Here is a 23,203-nt window from a genome sequence, read left to right as displayed (position 1 = left end):
TTTGTTAATAGTCTCAATACAAGTGTTCAGCCAATGGAAATTGCCTTGTTTTGGAAAGATATCTGGGACCCGAAAAATCCCAAACCCTACACAGCCCTTGAAAAACCCATCCCAGATACTTTTGTGAATATAACTCTGTCAGCTTTGATAGTTTGGGGGGATGCAGCTCCTGCATGGTAGCTCCGGACAGGCACAGACCTAGTCTTAACACTGCTGTACCAGGCAACTAGTCCTTTCATTCTCCAAAGTCAAATAAACTCTACTAGCAAAAGCATGCTTTGCCCGTACAAACTGCATTAACATCAGGGTAGTTTTGCTAGGATCCCCATGTCTTCTCCTTTCATATGCTTAGACAGCCATTTAAAAGCCATTTGATATTTTCTGCTGCTTAAAGCCTCTAAGATACTTCCCTCTCAAATTTTAACAGCCAAAAAATGTTTGTTAGATTGCTTTTAATTTCTAATGCACCAGTGACATTTCATATATGCCATATTATATAAATTACTTAGTCACAAACTCCACGCACTTAAATGACTTACTACAATATCTGGGATCAAATTACCACACACAGGCAAAAACAACAGGCAAAAACAACAAACATAACTGAAGTGATCTCAAATGCAAGTTATGTCAACAAAAATGCTGGTCACAGACAGGCCAGAAGTAACCATATATTTCTGTTTTGCAAAATATTTTGCAGATTTAAGAGATTAAATGTCTCTCTCTAGCAGTAACAGTCAAATACTTTTTTGTTCTATTTTGTTTTAAAAGGAAAAACAATGACAGCTGTTGGTATAGCTGCTCAGGGAAAGAGTTCTGTACCACGAAGAAAAAAGACACTCCTTGGAAGATATCTCAAGCAAAACTCTGTGCTAGAGCCCAAATAATACAAAACAGGACCAAAATCCATCCGCCAGACTCCCTGTGAGTCAAGCTCCATTCCAGCCTGTGCTAGGAACAGCCATGCTTCAACATCGCTCTCAACATGAATTACATGAATTTAGAGTTCTCCAATAGCCTTGGAACAGAACCACCACCATGTATTTTACAGTATCTTGAAGCAAAGAGGTTAAATAAAGTAGATGGCTCACAATTAAAGACAAAGCAATAGAGAGAAATGAGGATGTCATAGGAAAGAATTCATTAGAGATGTAGGAGTGGAAAAGCAAGACTTTTGAGATACGTTATCAGTTCAGTGAGGTTTCATTGCAGCAAAGAGACTTTCAGGAGATAAACCTGGAAGGCAGCATTTCAGATGCTCAATCTATGGTCTAAGAGAAAGTCTGACAGCACATTCTCCTTATCACAAGCTATCAAAAAAAGGATCCTTCTTCTCTGATGAAATGTAAACCAAAGTGGAGGTTCTGCAGCACACTCCTGTGCTTAGTCCAAGCCTGACCACAGAGCCAAAGGGAGTTCCTACAATGTTGCTGTAGGTCCTTCTCAAAAACAACCAAGGATGTGAATGATTTGAATCTTCAGGACTTAAAAGTAGGGCAAACTTCCGGGAAAGGGAATGTCTTGGCGGAAGTGAAAAAGGATGGTGATGTGACAGCACTGTAGGGATTTAGGCAGATGGTAGACTGCATAATTAAGTTTAAAGTTAATTAAACAGTCATTCAAAGAAGAGAAACAATGCAGACCTACATTTACATGCAGGGGCTCAGCCAAAATGTAAATTCGATGCAAATGTCCTGAAGTGAGCGGATGATCTATTGAAATCCAGCTGCCAGAACTAGCTCCCATGCCCACCAGTCTCCACTAATTGACCCATTTCATGGGCCACCAGGGCCCAGCCTCAGTGTAAATCTGAGCTGTAACTTTTCACCATCAAGACAAATCAAGTAAGATAAGGAGACAGACCTTAAAAATGCAGGCCTGTCCACACAGCTCTTAAATGGGATTTCAGGAGTGATTCCAAGCAACTAGTCCTTCCAGCAACAGCGCAACCAGATACCAACAACCCTGTTCAACTTAACCCAGCTCTGTCTGTGCCAGCCAGCAGTTTATCTACCAGCACAACCATGTTTGTGCATCAGGACACAGTCCAGCTGTGAGCCATTTGTGCGCCCAGGAATGAAACTGCAGCTCTCTCACCCTGCCTCTTTGAAGACAGTGATTCTCTAACCATTTTTGGCAGAAAGTCTGCCAAAATCTGCACAGAGAGTTGAATGTCCAAGAAAAAAAAAAAAAAAGCACACAGGAAATCCTTGCATCAATGGGGAACAAGCTGGCTGTGGGAAGACAGCCTGCCCCGCCAGTGGGGACTCCCAGATGGGGAAATACAGGCTCTCATGGTTTATGAATGAGTTCATAGGGCCATGAGCTGCTTTTGGAGGTGACCATACCACTGAAGCTGATTATAAAACATTCAGACCTTCAATTTTCTTACAAGCCGCTGAGCAAGAAACATTCCTACTTAGGGATGGAGGCAGCAAAAAAAGTGGCATGTCCATGGATACTCAGGGAAGTCTCACGAGTAGAGACTTCATTTCCAGACCCATGAAAATTAAGTGGGAAACACATGCTGCCACTGCTCTTTTGCTTTCAGCTGAACATAATTATTTAAAACTCTAGTGCTGCGTGCCCCTAGATTTCAATATGGAACTAGGGAAAATGAAAAGGTTTTGCTGACTTCGGCTTTCTGAAAGGGACTATGCTTTGAAAAACTGAAATGAAGAAAAATGCACAATGGATTCTTCCTGCTGCAGAAAACAATGCTGTGGAAGCTGCTTCAGACCACTAAGATCATGTGCCCACAACACTATGCTTCCTCTTCAAAAACACTTCCAAGCATCCTCATGCTTACATGGTTTTGACTTCAGTAATTCAGACAGCAACTGCAGTTTTATTCAATTCCTCAGCAGGGTTTGTGTTGTAGGAATATTACATGAGTGCAAACGCCAAAGATACCATTCCAAGCTCTGAACCAAGGGTTGGTGATGAAACTCATTTAGTAGCAATAGACTAAAAGTTTATCAAAATAGTTACTGTGCTCCAGCTGCGTGCAGCAGCACAGTGGTGTTGTCAGGGAGGGGATACAGCTCTTCTGGTTTTCAGGACTCTCTGTGAACCTGCTCCACCCTGCTCATGACCTCCTAACTACCTACTCCGCCTGATGACTGCACCCCTCCAGGCTTCCACTCCTGCCTGGGGATGTGGGTCAGGGCTGCTTCCACTGCCCTCTCATCCTCAACATCATCCCAAAGCGTCCTCCACAATACCTTTTGCTTTTTGTTTTATCCAGTAACCACGCTGTGGAAAGACTGCTTCAAGACTTCAAGAAAAACACCTTAAAAACATAATACTGGGGAAGTTCTCTCTGATTTCTCTGGGCTTCAGTAGTTTGAGGGAAGCAAGCTGCTCGAAGATCAGATGAACTCAAAAGGCTTTCAAAGGCAAAATACCTGACAGGAGGTGCTAATGTACCAAAGACATTAATAGCTGAAGAAAGGAAAGAACTGCTTTCAGATTCATACATATCCTGAGGTTACCCCATGTGCTGCAGAATAAGACAATTTGCTCATAAACTATTTCTCATACTGCCTATTCAGTGTAGCAGGTACTTCATTCACAACCCTTAGTACTGTGGAGGAAAAATGCCCCAAAACATACAAATTGAACAAAAACAGATTATTGCTGCAGGCTTGTATCTGTAGAGCTCCTGAAATATTCTCCAAGGCATGACTTACCCCACACACCTGTGGACTGCAGCTGATAGTGCTGACATTTTCCTTCAGCACCCTGGAAATTATTATTTTTTGTCACAGAAAACCTTATTTTATGCAATAGATCCCAACATTTTGTTTTCCATCCTGCCCCAGCCAAGTTTCGACCCTTCATAGGTTGGATTTCCCCACAAGAGGGAGTTAGGGACATGCAGCCCATACCACTTCATGGCACTAGTTAGCAAGGGGTTTGAGGTGGGAAGGCAAGAGAGGGACACAAGCACTCCAGGAGTTGGTGTGTTCTCCATAGGACAGGAGAGGCAGAAGCAGAGGCTGGAAAGCAAGGCAGCGGTGAAAGCCCTGCAGCAGTCACAGCCTGGAGAGAAATCCCCACTAGCCACTGAAGCTAGCTGCAAAGTGCCTGTCCTGCCTACCTGGGTATCCATGGCAAAGGAGACACTTCAGAGATTATGTGAACAACAGGCCAGACCTGATCAGGGCGTGTGGGCTGCTTGACCTTGTGGACTGCACAAGACTGAAGGCTTTTACAAATCAAATCCTGTTAGAAGTACAGCATATTCCAAGGGTAGAATTTGTTATAAGGGCTTTCAAATGTGTCAGTGACAACCCACGCATGACAAGCCTTCGTAAAACTGTTCCAATGGTCATTCACTCTCATCACTAAATTGTTCTGCATCTCAAGCCTGGATTTGTTTAGCCTCAAATGCACTATACCATAATCTGTTCAACTGAGTAGCCTATTATTGAACATCTGTTCCCCATGCAGGCAATTTACTGAAAGCTCCCTTTCCCCCAAGCATCTCTTTGATAAGTAAAGCAGGGTTCCTCAAATCATTCTCTGTGAACCCAGTGTTTTCATCTTCCTTGTGGCTATCTTCTGAGTATTCACCAATTTATCACTATCCACTCCAAACAGAGGGCATCACCACAGGACACAACACTCCATCAGCTGCTGGTGCCATGACAAAGACACATGCAGTCCATACCCCATCTTCCAGTTCCCGTGCTCGCACATTACCCTTTTGGCTACATTGCACAGGAAGGGGATGTTCAGTTAATTAATCCATCAAAAGTCCAAAACTTTTTTCCAAGCTGATGCTTCCCACATTGGTCTCCTCTTCACTGCTAGCATGGCTCTATGCTGGCCCACTAATGGATTTGGTTTTGCCTGCTCCCTGTCCACCAAGTGATCCAGACGGCTGCCAGCAACTGTCTCCATTATTCAATACTCCCTGCAGTTTCCAAGTTGCCAAAAAAAACTTTCAATCCTACTTGTATGTTTTCTTCCTGATGATTGACAGAAGTATTAAACAGCAGAGTCAGAACATGACACTGCAAGAAACAGACATCTGTCAGTAACAAGTCTCAATTTATTGCTGCATTTAATTAGTTTGGCTAAACAGCTTTTACACCATTACATCTACACTGTGATTTTATTATACTAACAGACTAGCATCCATACTCACACCTTTATCATCAAACTCCTAATCTCGTAAGAAACTGACACTGAGGGGTCTCAACAGGACCTTTGTTGTATAAACTGATGACAAGTTACATCAAAGAGAAGATTAAAAGCTAATTAAATCAATTCTGTTCTTTAAGACATTATATTCCTAGGACCAACACCACACTGGCAGGCATAGTTATCTGAACTACATAATGGTGGCTAAAGAGAAAAAGACATAGTTTAAAAAATAAATAAATAGCATGTTAACAGCAACATGTGTTCCCAACTGATGAACATTTTCACATGAGCACTAGTAAGTGAATGAAGCTCCTTCACAGAGATGAAAGTTTTGCTGCAAAATGCAAAGGCTCCTGATGCAGAACTCAGTCCCACTGCAGCATAGTGTGCTCAGGACTCTGGTAAAGGGCATGGAAGACAGTTATTAGATCACACACAAAAACAGTCCCTGCAAGGACAGGATCTCATCTCCCCAGGAGAGGATACCTCAGATATTAACTCACATACTATAGCTGATGTTAGCCAAAAACATTAGTTGCACAAGAATAAGGAATGCAACATTTTTTTTTTCTATGAGAAGCAAGGGAGAAATTTATGTTTGCGATGACGTTGCTAAACCATTAGAAAAAAAGCATTCTATTTTTCATGTGTTTCTTAGATAGGGCCATACAGTAAATCCAGTTTTCCCTCCTCTTCCATATCTTATTACTATGATTAACGGCACCTAAGGAATGCTACACTGGACCTGGCAGGATCAGCTACATTTTAAAGATTTCCACAGCAACCACATTCTCCATTTGTTGAGCTGATTCTGTGGCCTTTACTTAGATCACTGGCTTATATTTAATGGTGCCAAATAGGGAGATAACAGCATTCTTACATACTGAATTTCACCCAGTAAGAACTGGAAGACACTGCTAAAAAGAAGAATTATCTTACATTGAATTACCTTACACTGCTAAATGTAAGAATTATCTTACATTTGCCTTACAGAAGAGAAAAGCAGAAGCTGTGGTAGTTCTTCCAAAGTTTCCCCAGAGAAAAGACAAATACAAAATTTAGTGCAGTGTACTATAGAAAAACAAAACCCCTAAGATGTTGCCATCTTGTTAAGGCTCGTATTTCTTGACCAGCTGTGCCCATTAAACATGAAAGAAAGCCGTTCCAGGATAGTCCTTTGCCTATGCTGAACCTTTTAAATGTCAGCTTTGCAGCTACAAGCACAACACCACCATCCAACAGTAACAATTGTTTTTAAAGCTATGATGCTAAACACCAGCCTGCTTGCCAGTGACACTCCTCCATGAAAGCTGCCCAAGTCAGTTAAGTACCACAGGCTGGACAAATAAATGCCAAGTGTCAGACAGAAGATGATAAATCAGAAAGGGCCGTGGAAATCTTACGCCATTTCATAAAAGGTATGTTGTTACCCAGGAATTGTCTGTTTCCACTCGGGGGCATGCTGACCCTGACTGACGGGCAAGATATCTCCAATATATCATAAACCCATGAAGCTTTTAGTAAGAGAAGCCTCTGGATGCTACCTAGCAAAGCTGGTGGTGGTGTTCTTCCCAAGGAAGGTGTCTGCAGATACAGAGATCATATAACCAGCCCTGCACAAACCTCAACCTGTTTCAAAGCAACCAGCCTTCAAGAGCATCCTGCTCCACCCAAGTGTTCAGGGTCAATAAGGCCAACTCTCACTCCCAGGTACTCTAGCTCCGAAGATCCTCCGAAATCAAGTATGTCTGGGAGATGGTGTTCCCAAGACTGCGCTGCACTCCACGTGCAGAACTGTTTGGAGGACACTTCTCTTCTGCAGATGTCTGGTTTTAAGGCTTTCCAGCAGACTCAAGAATGTGCTATCAAACAGCAACACTCCCTCCCTGAGTGTACTCAAAACGCAACTGAAACCTTGCTGTTCCAAATAAAACACACAGCTTGGTCTAAACTACTTACTGATAAAGCAAGGCAGAACAGATATTGAAGTTCCACTTGGCAGCCATGCAAATCTCAACTACTAGCATGCAGACATCTGACTGACAGATGACACAGAAAGAGTCAGTACTTCTGCCCCCAAGGAAAAGGGGGTTTAAGCCCTTTTATTACAGAAACTTCAGTCAAGTCTGAAAAGAGATTTTGATTACTAAGTGGAAAAACCCTTACAGTCTTTGATCAAACCCAGAAAATAACCCGGGGACTTCATGGGAGGCTGTTAACTAAATTTAACCAAATTTTAGCACCCAAAGAACTTAGAGGATTGGAGATTTAGGGGAAAATGCCAGCAGGAAAATTGTATTAGATGAAAAACTACAAGCATCACAATTTAAAGTGGCATTTTAGAATTATTTTCTGTTTTATTGAGATTTGTTTGAGAAGAAACTTCAGAAGAGGAGGCTTTATGGCAGACGTTATAGCTGCACACAAAGGAAAAACAATCTGTGGAATGAGTCTATATGCAGCTTCATCTTCACAAATCCAGGAGTGCTGATACCATCAGACTAAATCCAACATGCAGTTTCATGACTATGTCACATGTTTCAGACAAGGGACAACAGAGTTTTCTTCAAACTCAACTCTCTTCACTGCAAAGTTTCCCATACTTAGGAAAAGCAGTTACTATATGGAACAGCAGAAGAGATTACATTGGTCAGTCTCCTAATAATCTGCTATGGAATTACTCCTATCACCCAAGCCTCATCTTGGGATCTTACAGTACAGAATGACAAAGGCAATCTTCAGTGCTTCTTATGAACAGCAAAACATAAATATTGAGCTCCAGGGCTCAGTGACACCTGCCTGGGGCTCCACAAACCACCTTGCTTTCCCCCAAGGCTACAGGAGCTGCTGCATCAGTGGAAGAACATTAACAAGGACTAGTCCCTCACTGCCCACAGCCTGTCCCAGGGCACTTGAAGGGTTTTCTCAGACCTCCATGACTGCCTTCAATTTTAGTACTGTCAGTTTTAGTCACTGCAAACACGACAATAGCTAAGCCTGAGCTGAACGAAGCAACCACTGCTGAACGAAGTGGGTACCCTGGAGACAGAGGATATAAAGAAGGCAGAGGTGCTGAATGCCTTCTTTGCCTCTGTCTTTACTCCTGCAGACTCTCCCCGAGGGCCCCGGATTTCTAAAGCCCCAGAAGGAGTCAGGACAAAGGAGGAGTTTGCTTTGGTAGATGAGGATTGGGTTAGGGATCAGCTATGCAAACTGGACATCTGTAAATCGATGGGTCCGGATGGAATGCACCCACGGGTGCTGAGGGAGCTGGCGGAGGTCATTGCTAGGCCACTTTCCATCATCTTTGGTAAGTCGTGGGAAATGGGCGAGGTGCCTGAGGATTGGCGGATGGCAAAGGTCACACCAATCTATAAGAAGGGCAAGAAGGAGGACCCGGGTAATTATAGACCGGTCAGCCTTACCTCCATCCCTGGAAAGATGATGGAACAACTTATTCTTGACTCCATCACTAGGCATATCAAGGATGAGGGGGTCATTAAGAACAGCCAACATGGTTTTATGAGGGGGAAGTCATGTATGACCAACCTTATAGCCTTCTATGAGGAAGTGACTAGGTGGAGGGATGATGGTAGAGCGGTAGATGTGGTTTTTCTTGATTTCAGTAAGGCATTTGATACTGTCTCCCACAGCATCCTCATAGATAAGCTGAGGAAGTGTGGGCTTGACGATCAAGTAGTGAGGTGGATCGAGAACTGGTTGAAAGGAAGAAGGCAGAGAGTTGTGGTCAATGGCGCAGAATCTAGCTGGAGGTCTGTGACTAGTGGAGTTCCTCAGGGGTCGGTGCTGGGACCGGTGCTGTTTAATATTTTCATCAATGACCTGGATGAGGGAACTGAGTGCACCCTCAGCAAGTTTGCTGATGACACAAAACTGGGAGGAGTGGCTGACACACCAGAGGACTGTGCTGCCATTCAGCGAGACCTGGACAGGCTGGAGAGTTGGGCGGGGAGAAACTTGATGAAATTTAACAAGGGCAAGTGTAGAGTCTTGCATCTGGGGAAGAACAACCCCATGTACCAGTACAGGTTGGGGGTTGACCTGCTGGAAAGTAGTGAAGGGGAAAGGGACCTGGGGGTCCTGGTGGATAGGAGGATGACCATGAGCCAGCAATGTGCTCTTGTGGCCAAGAAGGCAAATGGCATCTTAGGGTGCATTAGAAAGGGAGTGGTTAGTAAGTCAAGAGAGGTTCTCCTCCCCCTCTACTCAGCCTTGGTGAGGCCGCATCTGGAATATTGCGTCCAGTTCTGGGCCCCTCTGTTCAAGAAGGACAGGGAATTGCTTGAAGGAGTCCAGCGCAGAGCCACAAAGATGATTAAGGGAGTGGAACATCTCCCTTATGAGGAGAGGCTGAGGGAGCTGGGTCTCTTTAGCTTGCAAAAGAGGAGACTGAGGGGTGACCTCATTAATGTTTACAAATATGTGAAGGGTAGGTGTCAGGATGATGGAGCTAGGCTTTTTTCAGTGATATCCAGTGATAGGACAAGGGGCAATGGGTGTAAACTGGAACATAGGAAGTTCCACGTTAACATCAGGAAGAACTTCTTTACTGTAAGAGTGACAGAGCACTGGAACAGGTTGCCCAGGGGGGTTGTGGAGTCTCCTACACTGGAGATATTCAAGGCCCGCCTGGACAAGTTCCTGTGTGATGTACTGTAGGTTACCCTGCTCTTGCAGGGGGGTTGGACTAGATGATCTTTTGAGGTCCCTTCCAACCCTTGGGATTCTGTGATTCTGTGATTCTGTGAAGAGCTGTTAAGAAGTGGACAATGAAATGAAGCAATATAAAGAGGCATGCCTGGCTTTAAGATTAGCTCAAAGAGCCTTTTGGAAAGCCTACAAAAAGCTGAAGAGAGTTAATTTGTAAGGAAATGTCATTATTGAAAAGATGATATGCCTCACCGCTATGACAGAAGCAATTCTTGCCATCACAGTTTCACAAGCCTTGATTTAAGCCAATCAAACCAGGCACCTACCTATGAAAAGTAATATGACTTATATCAGTATCAAGACAGAAAGACAAGCCTTGAAATGAGAAAATATTAATCTGGTGTGCTGTGTCCTGGCTTTCTGTGATGCATGAGTTCTTATACCTAAGCACTTGCATGCTGTAAATTCCTCATTTCACTTAACAAGACTGCTAAAATATACTCACACTGAACAGCAGAAAATATGTTTCTCTGAATCAAATTACTTTTTTTCCTATTTCTTTCCTTCCCAAGAAACTGTTTTTATGTCCCTGCAAGCATTCTGGTGTACATCAGTCTCAGCTACACAGGAGGGTGGCAGGGGGAGATACACAGATGGAAGAAAAGGAAGGGTTAAGTAAATAATTTTCCAATAGTCTTCCCAAAGTGTGAGTTTTCCACCTCAGAGGTCTAACATGAGGGTCAACATTTTCTGCTCTAGGTCTTTACACTAAACAAACAAGTATTTTTCAAAGGGTTTGTGCAACACCACTCCCAAGTAGGGAACTGCAGGTGCTTGCTTTTGATAAAATCCATGCAGGCACCTTTTGTTTTCATGGCCACAAAGAGTAAGCCTTGTAGACTCTCCATCTGTTAGCTGTTCTTCCTTACTCTCCAAAAGCTGCAGGGTGAAAGGCAGCAAAGTCTATAACAGGCTAGCATAGTAAATAATGTTATAATAAAGCATGGGAGAGAAAAACCCTCCCAAAAAGTCATGCTCATAAAAAAATTTTAGCATAATCTGCTTCTGTTAAATCTTTAACTATGATCTTGTCTTGCAAGAACCCATGAAAGTTTACCTACTTTACCTACTTTAGCACATGATCTACTGTCACAAGCTCAAACCCTGAAAAAGCACATTACTTGCAACTCTCGAGCAACAGGACATAGTTTTATAAGATTGATTTAGTTAGCATTTACTTATTTTCAATCCAAAAGTGGTGATAGGCCTCAGGCCCATCTTACCCAGCTGAGAAACTGATGTCTTTTCTACTTGTTACAGAGATTTTAATACAATGACACTTATGACTTCCTTCAGTAGCAGCTCATAATATCTGCCTATCCAAGTATTTCACCATAAATAAGAGTCAGAGGAAGTTTTAACCCATTAAACTGAGAGATCAAATTTAAACTTCCTGGCTTTGGTTGCTTGTTGATACTGCATTTTGGTTTTTGTTTGTGTTTGTTTAAATCGTTTATCTCCATAAGTGGACTTTTTGCCATTCAAGAGACATTCAATTTCTATGGCAAGATGTGGCCTCTTTGGTACAAAGAACAAAATTTACTGGAGAACACTCTGTACCAGGAATTAGATATTATACAGGCATCTCAGCCCCACAAGTACTAGATGAACTTGCACCCTTCACAAAGGCAAACCAGATCCAACTTCAGATCTAACGAGGCAATGCAGAGAAAAGCATGATTCTGCCCTGAGTCAGCTCTGATCCAGCAATCTTACTAATTTGGACTCTACACCACAGAAATCAGTCTCTCTTAGCCTTGAACTGATCCTGGAAGCAGCACAGCCACATTCACAGAGCTTAGGCCAGGGGATTAGGCCAGGCCCAGCACCAAGATGGCTCCACATGAAGCCATTTGCACATGCTGGATGGCTTACATGCAAACTAGGACAAAGAAACCCACAGGTAACTAAGGACTGACTAACTTGGACAGAGTAGAACTGGCTCATGTTAACTCACTCATGACTAAAACATCATATTCAATTCCACAGTAATTGTAGCAAATAGACCAAACAATTCATTAGTGTGAACTCACCTTGGACTTGACCTGGAGACAAGTGACTGTTTTTCCTGGCATTTGTTGCCAGCACATCCTCACTAAACTGCTCAGTCAACAAGTGTCCAGCTGCTGTATCTGTGCTGGCAGGATATCTGCCTCGTTTCTTATGTTTCTTCCTCCACATGTCCTCCTCATCCTTTTCATCAGACCCAGAGGACTTCAGCAGAGCTGCACAGTGTCTCAGGCTGTTTGATACTCTCCCACCCAGGTCATCACTCACATTTAACAAGTCAGATGCAGCTCCATGCTGATGTACACAATAATCATCTTCCACCTCAAAGTCTCCTTCTAGACTAACAAATGCATTTCTTTCATGAGGACATCTGTTCTGAGCGATCTGGGGTTTATCATCCTCAAATCCTCCAAGCATGCTCTGTTCCAGGTGAGATGTTCTGACTGGTGAATAGCTGTGCACATTCAACCCATTCCTGGATGGATTGTCCCCCTCCAGGCCTCTCCTGAGGGGTGGGTCCAGATCCGAGCTGGGGTCATCTTCTAGTTGCATTGTCTGTGAAATCTGATTCAAATATGACCGGAACCGGCCGCTGTGGTGCTTTTGCACAAGCCTCGCGTAAGCATTCTTCTGGGGAGCAGCAGGCTTGTTCAATCCCTCCTTGGTACCTTGGGCAGTGGCAGTATTTCTCACATTCCCCAGCTGATCCATAGTGCAGTAAAAGGCCCAAACTTCAGAGTTACAAATAGACACAGGGAAAAAAAGGGTTATTTTCTTGAAACAAATGTCAAATAATTGATTACACCAAAAGAAGGGAAAATGTACTAAATAAGAACGCATTGATCTTTACAGAAATTCTGCATTAGTAAGTCACTCTACTGGGGGGGAAGGGGCTTCATGATGCACCTGCACCAAATCCCTGTCAGTGCCCTAGAAGTGACCACAGCCTATAAACCATACCTGCCCACATGCCACACAAAACAGCAGTTTCTGTTCTGAGGCTGACACTCCAAATGTAAGGGATTCCTTCAATCTGCTTTTCCATGCCTTTGAAAAAGCCAGGTAAATTACAGCAGTGACTGACAGATTGTATCAGATGCATCAGTTTAGCAGTTAACAGAAGTAAAATCTTGTCATGTCCAACCTGGAGTCTTCAAAAATAACTGCATCCTTACTGAAGTGTTTCAATACTGCTGTAAAAAGCATGCATTGCATGTTAGCTCCCCCTCACAGTGGCTGACACTTCTGGATTATATAGCATACTTGCTTCAAATACCAAGAATAACCATTGCACCTTGTTTTTCTAGCTTTAAACGCACTCCCAATGTGATGGAGATAAAATAAATTCCCTAGTACAAGTACCTACTTTGCAAGAGCTCGTAATTCTTAGTGACTGAGATACACTGGCTTCCGCTCCATCCAGTGCCAGTTTCTGTAGATGGTACTATGCCTCCACCTTTGCTGCACGTGTGGAACTTAAGTAGCTGAAGCATCTTTCAACTCTTTTTCAGCTGCTCTACCTTTTAAGTTTTTGGAGCAAAACAATCTAGTAAGTTGTCCTCAGCTACTATTAAGGTAAATTATAGGTAGAGACAGGACATGGCAATGATTTTTGCTGTATACAATATCAAAGGAGAATGTAAAAATACATTGATAACGGAGCCCAGTGCAAATGTAAAGTCTGTGGGTTTTCATGAAAATGCCTCTTTTTTCCTTCAAGACATGTTTGAAGCAGAAGAGCTGACTTTCACCCCAGCTGGTATGTTGAGAACTTCAGGGCTCACTGGCATTTCTTCTGTGCCAGAACTGAGGGGCACTGGACTCAAAGCTAAATTAAAGGATACTGTCCTTTCTCTTCAGTTCCATAAGCATGGGGGTATTGGCAGGACAGAATACAAAGATCAGCAGAAGTGAAATTTATATTCCCTTGCCTACTTGAGCATGCTTGAAATTTTTCATCATCCTTCCTAACTCCCTTCTCCCTCTTGCTGCAGTTGCACAGAGGATAAGGAAACAAGCAGTCTCTTCTAAGCACATACTCCCAGGGAACAGGGCACCATCCAGCAGGGACCAAGGACTGCAGAACCAACTCCACCCCAGAGTGCCCGCTGCGGCCCTTTCAGAGAAACAACATGTGCTGCAGAAAGATTTACTTTTCTGTAATTGAGCAGAATGTGAACAGGCTTCACAACACAAAGCGAAAATTAAAAATCCCTGAATAAATAGGAAAATTTCTTTGTGTGGTTTGTGATTCGTGTTCCTAAGATTTTCCATTGGTGCTGGCCAATAACTAAACTTTTCTCATAGACTGACCTGCTACAGATTTATTACAAAGCCCTCACATTGGTAGGTCTACGGTAAGCTTTCTTTTAACATCACCTTCTCTCACTGCCAATTCAATAAAAGTAGATAACATTTATAAAAGCCAGCAGGACTACTCCAAACACTGCTTCCAGGATACAGGCCTTTGCCATCTTTACTTACAAGTAAAAAGTAAACATTCACACCTTGCCTACGCTATGATTTCTGCAACTTTAATCACGTTAGCAGTTGGCAACCATAGCACAGACAAAAAACAGAGACTTACAAGCCCCCACGCATTACAGTTTCATCACTAGTCTTCCATGGACAGCCAGGAATTGATAGCTGCCTAACAGTGGGGAGCAGAAGGCAGGCAGAAGTGAGTGTGAGGTTGGGTGCGAGGTACATCCACCCTGCCTGGCTCCCGTTGATGGGACAGCACTGTGGGCGAGTGGAAGCCAAGAAGGAAGCGCTGAGGGAAGACGCTGGCATAGCTGGGCCCAGGATGAAAGCTGCCCGTCATTTCCACCCAGCTATTTACGCAGGTAGGCACCGGCCACCCTCACCCCCTGCCACCGCCCTAGACACAGCGCTCGGGGGTAGCCAAGCGCCCCAGCCAGCGCTCAGCAGCGAGGAGCCCGAGGAGCACGACCGGAAGCGGGACTGCAGGCTCCAGAGGCAGCCCCGGGGCCGCCCCGCGCCCGCCGCCTCCCCTGGCAGGCGCGAGCACTCTAGCCCGGAGCGCCCCCGACCCCCTCAGGGACGCAGCCAGGGCTACTGCCGCCCTCCTGCGGGGCCCGACACGGGACCTGACGGCCGCGCCCGCCGAATGAGCCACCGAACGGCCGGACCCGGCCCCGCGCCACGGCGAGGGCGCTGCCAGGGGTCTGGCAAGGACTGAGCACCACCGGGCCCGACTAAGGAGCCGCTCTCCTCCCTCTGCCCCTCCCTCCGGTACCGACCCGCGGAGGAAGCGCCGCGCCCGGGCCCAGCACTCACCGGCCGAACCGCTCCCTGCGCCGCTCCGTGCCGTTTAAATGTCCCAGGGCCCCCAAAGGCCACTTCCGGGTCGGAGGCAGTCTACGGGCCGCGGCAGGGCCCATAAGGCCTCGCGCGCGAAGCGCTCGCTCCCTATTGCACCCTGGCGGGGCGCTCCCGTTCCTGGGGCAGGAGCCCCGGGCGGCCCGCAATGAGCTGGGGCGGGCCGGCAGCCTGCGGGGCCGGGCATGCAGGGCCTGGCGCAGCCGGGGCCTGGGGACCCACTTCGGAAAAGGCCGTGTGAGGGAGGCACGGTGGGAGGGAGCCCCAGCCCGCCCTCTGCGGAGGAGGGGGCTCCCCACTGTCAGCGCCCCAGTGCCCCAGGCTGGGGCTCCTGCGGGAGGAGGAGCAGGGGCGGAGGGGGACAGGAGGTGCTGTCACCACAGCAGGGGCCCAACCCAGGCAGACACCTTGCTGTCTGAGGTTTGCAGACCACCTCCTGCAGCCAGGGCCGGCTGAGCCCTCTGTGATGGTTCGGTTGAGCTCAGTGCCAGCACGCTGCTCCAGCCAAAGTTTCTAGCCAGATAGGTGAAGAAAGCATAGCTTGGCTGATTTAATACTGTAAATTGCTGAGACTGGTATTGTCTCAATGGAAACTCAGAGTTTTGCAGGCACCCATACCTCCAAAAGCTGTGCAGGGAAGCCCCCTTCAAGATGTATGTGGTCGCACTCTCACTGCAGAGGAGAGCAGGCTCCTGGGCTCCTGCTCCCTGAGGTCTTTGTGCTTCCCTAGCACTGGAGGTTGGGCACCAGGCAACTTGCAGATCGTCAGCTCACCCATGCCACAGCATGCAAATAGTGACCAGCTCATGGTGCTGAGTGGCAGTGGCCTGATCTCCAGCGGGATAGGTCAGCCTTTGCATCAGAGGGTGACATTAAAGCATGAGATGAGGGTCAGGAGCTGGGACTTTTACTCCCTGCTCTTCTGTGACTGCAGACCTCCCACAGGGCTTTAGAGCAAAGTCAGATCCAGGGTCTGGCTAACTGGGAGTTAGTTTTAGTCCCCCTGGTGTTACCTTCAAATTAAGGCTGGGTTTGCCAAAGAACTTCAGCCCAAATTAAAACTGAAGAGGAATAAACTAGCTTCATGGCACCCTCGGTCATCCCTGTTTGAGCTATCTGGAATAGCCCCTCAAGGATTGGAGGGTGGGTCCAAAGAGACCTGAGCTGGTGTCCCCAGGGGGTCTTTGGTAGGAAAAGGCTGTGTTCAGTCTTCAGTTCTGCCCAAACATGAGTCTGAGCAGGCCATCCTGCTGCCCTTAGGCAGCCCTTAGGATGGCGAACACGCCTGCCCCATGGTGCTTGTTCCTCATCCTGCAGGCTGGTATCCACAGTGCCTGGCATCAGGCACCTCTAAAGACCATGGGGCCATGTCTGCTCAGTGTGTAGCAACACCTACAGCTGCCAGCCCCTCCCAGGCTCAAACCAGCCCCACAGACATGCTCCCAGGCAGTGCTGCTGGGCCTCCAGGAAGTCTGCTCACCTCCATGGTGAGCCCTCTGAGATGGAGCTGCTGAAGGTGAAGCACCCCATGGCAGCCATGGCAGGCACAGGCTGCTCCAGCTCTGGCCCTCAGGTCAGTTCAGGGAGCTGCCCTGAGAAAGCACAGGGCTTTGCTGTGGGAGCAAGGGTGTCAAGCACAGACCTTCCGGCACAAGGACAGTCACACCTGTCTGGGTGTTGGGATGCCACCAGCAAAGGCAGTGTTTCATTGACATGACCCACACTGAACTGACGGGCTCTGCCTGTGATCTGCTGGCACTGCCGCCCGCACCCTGGCAGCTCTGGCCAGCTCAGGGAGGAAAGAGAGGATTCAGCTCTGCCATGGCATGGCTGGGAGGCATGACAGAATCATAGAATCACAGAATAGTTAGGGTTGGAAAGGGCCTCAAGATCATCTAGTTCCAACCCCCCTGCCATGGCCAGGGACACCTCACACTAAACCATCCCACCCAAGGCTCTGTCCAACGTTGCCTTGGACACTGCCAGGGATGGAGCACTCACAACCTCCCTGGGCAACCCATTCCAGTACCTCACCACCCTCACAGTTAAGAACTTCCTCCTTATATCCAATCTAAACTTCCCCTGTTTAAGTTTTAACCCCTTACCCCTTGTCCTATCACTACAGTCCCTAATGAAGAGTCCCTCCCCAGCATCCCTGTAGGCCCCCTTCAGATACTGGAAGGCTGCTATTAGGTCCCCACGCAGCCTTCTCTTCTCCAGGCTGAACAGCCCCAACTTCCTCAGCCTGTCTTCATACGGGAGGTGCTCCAGTCCCCTGATCATCCTCGTGGCCCCCCTCTGGACTTGTTCCAGCAGTTCCATGTCCTTTTTATGTTGAGGACACCAGAACTGCACACAATACTCCAGGTGAGGTCTCACAAGAGCAGAGCAGAGGGGCAGGATCACCTCCTTCAACCTGTTGGTCACGCTCCTTTTGATGCAGTTGGCTTTCTGGGCTGCAAGCACACACTGCAGCTGCCTCATGTTCAGTTTCTCATTGACCAGCACCCCCAAGTCCTTCTCCACAGGGCTGCTCTGAATCTTTTCTCAAGCTGCCCCATGCCAGCCACACAGCTGCTGCACACCCTGGGTGGCAAAGAAGGAAGCAGCCCTTCCCTGTGCAAGCAGAGCCACCAGTCACTCAGCAGCTGGTCCCCCAAAGACGGAGGGTAGACGCAGTTCCCACTGGCGCTTGCTGCAGAGAGCATGGCCGTGTGGAACCACTCTTTCAGTGCAAGGGTTTGTGCTCCCCTGCTCCCTCCTGCTCTCCCAGCTGCTGTTGAAGTGAAGTGGTTGGCATCTGCTCTGCTAAGGCGCAGTGGTGACACGTCCCCAGCTGCACAGGGCTGGCCTGTGCCATCCTTCCCCCTGCTCTTGCTGTGTGGAGCAGCGAGGAGCTCACACACCTGGACGAGACAGAGATGGGTCAGGGGGAACCGCAGGGTTCCCAGCCCCACTGCCTCCCCTCCCTGTGCCAGCCCGGTGGGAGCAGGAGCTCCTCTCTGGGCCGCTGAGTCATGCCATGTCCCTGCTCTTCTTCATCCCTTTAGTGAAGCTGAGCCTGGAGCTTGGCCAGGCTCCCTCCTGCACACGGTGGTGCCACTAGCTGCAGCACCTTCAGCATTCCCTGTTCCTTCCACAGGAGACTATAGACATGGGGAGGAGGAAGTAGGGAGGATTCAGTGTTTGTTGGCACCAATGCTGGCACTGGGACCTGTGGTTTTGCAGTGATATCATGCGTGGCAAGAGGGATATGGCTCCACAGCTAGACACCTCCATCATCCTCAACTCCTGCCTCCAGCTAGGCCCCGACTTCACAAGCGACCGTGAGAACCAGCAGGCTGGCAAAGCACTCCTCGGTCCTCTCCTGGTGGCATATGGGAATCTGGAAACATGGTCTGGTCCATGGGGCAAAGCCTGCATTTGTCCCCCCTTTTTCTCTGCCCCATCACTAGCTAAGACAACTGAGACACAACAAAGACATGTCAACATCATGTTGCCCCACAGGCACGCATCAGATCCCTGTGTGGCTAGGACTAGCCATGTGCCCATCCTTCACACCCTTTCAAAGAGGCCATGTGCAAATGTGGCAGGAAGCTGGTGCCTCATGCAGGATCTCACCAAATGCAGTCACTCCTAGGGAAGGACTGGACTGCTTCAGTCTTGCCTTTGGCTCCATCTTCCATCCACACCATCCTCATGGCTGCCAAGCAGAAGGGAGCAGTTGCCTTGCTGCTGCTTCCATGCCTCCCCATGGCAACTCATGGGCTTTCTGAAAGGGAGCAGGTCCATGGGCAGATTTTTCCCCTGCGCTCTCATTTCCTGGGGTCCTGTAGCAGCAAGCCCAGCCTGGTGTCCTGGCTTGCTTTCCCACAGCGCAGGATTATCTCACCATCTTCCCCGGGGCTCTAACCGGTAGCTGCTCCCCACTGCTGGAGGCTGGAACGTGTTGTGGCACCTCAGCTGAGGTGAGAGCACCCCATCCCTGCATGGCTCCCTGGCTGGGAGTGCCCCACTTACGAAGGCTTTGGCGCCTCTGCTTGCGGTTTCAGCGAGGAGTAAGGGCCCGCCCAGCTCTCCTTTGCATCAGCGTTAATCAGGAGTGACTGGCCAAAGGCCTGGAGCCGCCCCAAGATGACTCAGGGAGGGGATCCCTGGACGGGAGCGGAGCGGTTCTTCCAACGCCTCTGTCCGCTTCCCGCAGCCCACCCGGCGTGAACCGACGCTGCTCATGGAAATGTCACCCCTACCAACCCGAATATCACCTCTTACTGATCCGGACTATTTCAGGGAGCAGGCCATGGCAGGGGGATGGAGGGCAGTGGGGTGCTGTGCCTCCCAGCTGTTGTCCAGAGGGTAAATCCACATGACGCAAGGATATGCTTAAATGTGGAGAGGGGCCACAGGTTTGCTCTGGAGCCTCTAAGCACCCTTGGAAATGTCTCAGTTGCAGCAACAGCATCCAGAGTTAGGCCAGAGGCTCAATTGCTTTGACATCACCCAGGCACCAGGAGCCGTCTGGGCACTTGACCTGAGGACATAATCCATGCTTGGGAGTGGGGGGAAGGAGACAGGCTTATTACTATAAATAAGCTAAAAACCATCTTTCTCCACAGTAGATACCCATCTGATAACTGTGTCCCAACACATGTGGTCTTGCCCCACTTGTCCTTCAGCTTCTCCAGTCTTCTCCTGTGCCCTCCCTACCTCTGGTTGGGAAACACACCACCCAAGATCAGGACTGGTGGGTTTCCATATCCCTAAGGCACAGTGCGCCTGGAGGAGCACCTGCAGCTTGCCCCAGGCAGGGGCAAAGGTCTGGTTTGACTGTGTTTGTCCGCCAAAGGAAAGGGAGAACCAGACCTTAGCAAAGAGGGACAGGCAGCTAAGAAAGAGGCGAAGGAGGCAGTAAAGAGGTGGGGTGCCAGGGTATGATGTTGAAGCAGCAGGGTTAGTACCTTGCTCCTGATTTAGCTGGGGTCTCACGATTTCTCTCCCGGATACCTTTAAGTCTCTCACATAGTAATAGTAATTTCACCCAGTTATAATGGCTAAATCTCCTCTAAACCCCAGCCCGCATTTTCCCTGCACCCTCCTGCCCAGCCAGTGGCAGGACTGAGCCTCTCAGAAGTGTTCAAAGTGGATGACACCAAAGCTGCACGGGCCCCACAGCGATGGAGCTGTCCTGCACCTACTGAGCCTGTGGGCAGCTGGAACAGGGCACTGGGGAGTTGAGGTGAGAGGAACAGAGTGCACAGGGCAGGGGATGTGCAGTGAGTTCAAGCCCCATCTGATGCTCCCAGGGAAGTGGAAAACACACCTTTGAGGCAGTCAGGGACCATGCTGCTCTGCAGCCCGAGGGTTATGGGTTCAGCCCAGAACCCCCTGTTCTTGCCACTCTGTCCCCACTCCACGCATGCAGGGTGGGATGTGAACAGCCCCCACCAGGCCCGTTTTGGAGCTGCAAGCTCAGTGGGGGAATGCGCACCAAGAGCAAGTGAGGGCAATGCTCCAAGTGGAGACTGCAGGGCTGAGGGGCTGGTGGGCACGTCCCCGCAGCTCAGTGAAGGCAAGCGGGGGCCACCGCCAGCCCCGCTGCGACTGGCAGGCGGAGTGGTGAATGAGAGCCTAACTTATCAGTATTACCTCATGTGAAAGCCCTGTGCCTTTGTATCTCAAGCAAACACCGGCCATTATACCGCAGCGGGCAGGCATTGTTATTCTGTCTGGTTGCAAAAGGTTAGGGCTGTGGAGCCCCGCACGTCCACACCGGCTGCCCGTGGGGTGGCAGTGAGGCCACCAGGATGCTCCACAGCCAGCGGTGCTCCCTGGCCATAAGAGCAGTGGCCCCAGCTGGTCCCAGCCACAGCCAAGGCCTGGCCAGAGTGTTATTTGCTCTGCAAAGCTGCCTCACTACCCATGGCACTGAAATCTGCCCCTTTCCTTGCCAGCCCCCTGCCCTGGCCAGGGCCACCCAGTGCTGCTCAGCCTGACACCTGTAGAAATCTTTCCATGAGGACAGACAGACTCCTTCCCAAAAAGACAAAAACAGGCACAGAAAGCCCAAATTTGGCTTCGGCGGGATCACAGCCCTGGCAGGATGTCAAGGGCTTGCCCACCAGCATTCCTGAGACCAGCAGGGAGTCAGCTCCTGGCATCCCAGTGCTCCCCTGGGATTTTTCACATACAGGATGCTCCAGAGAAAGGCCCAGGAAGCTCAACAGTTTTGCCCTGAAGGACCAATGCCAAAGGAGCTTCCCACTGCCTGGTGCTGGGTTCCAGGGAAGCCAGCTCAGAGGGGCTTGAGGGCATTCAGTGCTGCAGGGGGGGCTGCAAGGCCGCTGCTGACGGCATCTCTGAGGGTGGCAGGGTTTCACCCAGCCAAAATGGGCAGAAGAGGCTCCTGTCAAGCTGGGACATGTGCTGCTACCAGAGCTGTGGGGCCAGTGAGGGCAAGCTCAGCTGGCCTGGATGCACAGGTAGCACATTAGGGCACAGCTGCCCGCTCGGGGCTGTGGCAGGGTGACATGGTGACATTCAGCTCCAGCACTGTGATGGGGTCCCCCATGGACACAGGCTGGGGGTCCATCCCTGCTGGCCTGCCAGATCCCTGCCCAGAATCCGCAGAAGGCACAGCTCCTTATGGGGACAAATGCGGTGATGATAACTCACCCTTCGGCCTTTCCAAGCTGTCACTTCTTTGGGCAGTACATCTTCCCAAAGGGATGCTCAGTGCCAAAACTGACAAGGCTGATGCTGAGACCTCCAGACTGCAGGTGAAATGCTGGCAGACCCCCATTTCTGGGGGGAAGGTATCTGAGAATGGGAGGACAAAAGCAGTTGTAGTGTTTAGCTTGGAAAATCCCAGCAACCTGCCCCTATATTAGCTGTGGAGCCAAGGCTGCCAGCAGCTGGAGGCAATGCAATTCATAATCTCAGAGGACTGACACAGAGGGAGGCTCATGGCATGGACTCATCCGTACTTTAGAATTGCTTCATTTTCTCTATGTTCAACAAAAGTCTTGAGACACGGTGTTCCCGCTCCCGCCAGCCCAGCCCTGGAGCATGGCCATCCCAGCACAGCCCTGGGGAAAACACCCGGAAACTCCAGAGGAGAATGGAGCAACCTGGGGAGCACAGGGAAAATGGCAAACCCCAAAGCAAGCCCCTGGGGGGAAAGCACACTGTGCCCCCAGGATACCAGCAAAGACACAGGAGTCTCTGCCTGGAGCTTTCCCTTGTCTTCTTGTCCTCTCCACTCTGTGAGGTTTGGGAAGGGACAGAGATGGCCTCTCCATCTCCGTGCCCTTGCTGCATCTGCAGCTCTGTTCTCATCTGTCCCATCAGGGTGGCTCTGCAAGGCCTCTCCCCATCACAGTCCTGGCTTGGGAAGAGGGGATGTTGGCCATGCATGTGTGCTGGGCCAGAGGCCTCTTCCAGACCCAAAGGAGACAAGAGAAAATGTAAAATCATGTAATGTTTCCTATAGTGCCTCATTCAGCAGCAGCATCCAAAATAAACACCAGGCATGTTCAAACAGCCTTTCAGACACAGAGACCTGGAGGTGAAGCAGGTGCTGGTGCTGCCACAGCACCTCAGGAGCATTGCACCCCAATGTGCAATCCACCCCATCCACATGATGGCCTAGTGCCTGCCCAGGCCCAGGTGGCCAAGTCTGAGCCCTCAGACAGTGCTCCTGTCTCAGGGGCTATATGGTTATTCCCCAGCAAAGCTTGCTTCAGAGCATCCTGAGGAGGCATTAGTGCCTGCTGTGTCCTGCCACAGCTGTGGGACCAGATGGTCCCCTGCCGCTACATGCACTGGTGGCTGCTCATATCCTTGCAGCCAAAATTGAATTCCCCCCCAAATTGCTTCTCACTGAGCCTGCTATCTAGACCCCTAGAGAGGTACTCTAAACCTGAAAAAAAACCCCTCATAAACTAAAAAACTCCTGCTGTGGTACGTC

At 48.8% G+C, this 23,203-nt stretch overlaps 1 protein-coding gene across 3 annotated transcripts in view; it reads right to left on the bottom strand.

Moving 5' to 3' along the window:
* The window catches only part of DIS3L2 (DIS3 like 3'-5' exoribonuclease 2), a 212,993-nt gene extending 190,942 nt beyond the window's left edge, over window positions 1-22,051 (bottom strand). Inside the window, exons 1-2 of one of the 3 annotated variants that reach the window (XM_065674360.1) lie at window positions 21,910-22,051; window positions 11,919-12,626 (exon numbers count right to left, since the gene is read on the bottom strand). In XM_065674360.1, the coding sequence (XP_065530432.1) occupies window positions 11,919-12,626; window positions 21,910-22,036 (835 nt within the window). In that variant the 5' untranslated portion in view covers window positions 22,037-22,051. Of the gene's footprint in view, window positions 1-11,918; window positions 12,627-15,195; window positions 15,299-21,909 lie in introns of those variants that run through there. The other 2 variants (XM_065674362.1, XM_065674361.1) reach the window with 2 other exon arrangements.
* Window positions 22,052-23,203: the final 1,152 nt, after the last annotated feature.

Source organism: Lathamus discolor, chromosome 3, assembly GCF_037157495.1.
Source record: "Lathamus discolor isolate bLatDis1 chromosome 3, bLatDis1.hap1, whole genome shotgun sequence".
Taxonomy (NCBI): Eukaryota; Metazoa; Chordata; class Aves; order Psittaciformes; family Psittacidae; genus Lathamus; species Lathamus discolor.
Note: the sequence above shows the minus strand (reverse complement) of the source record. Positions and strands in the feature narration are given on the sequence as shown.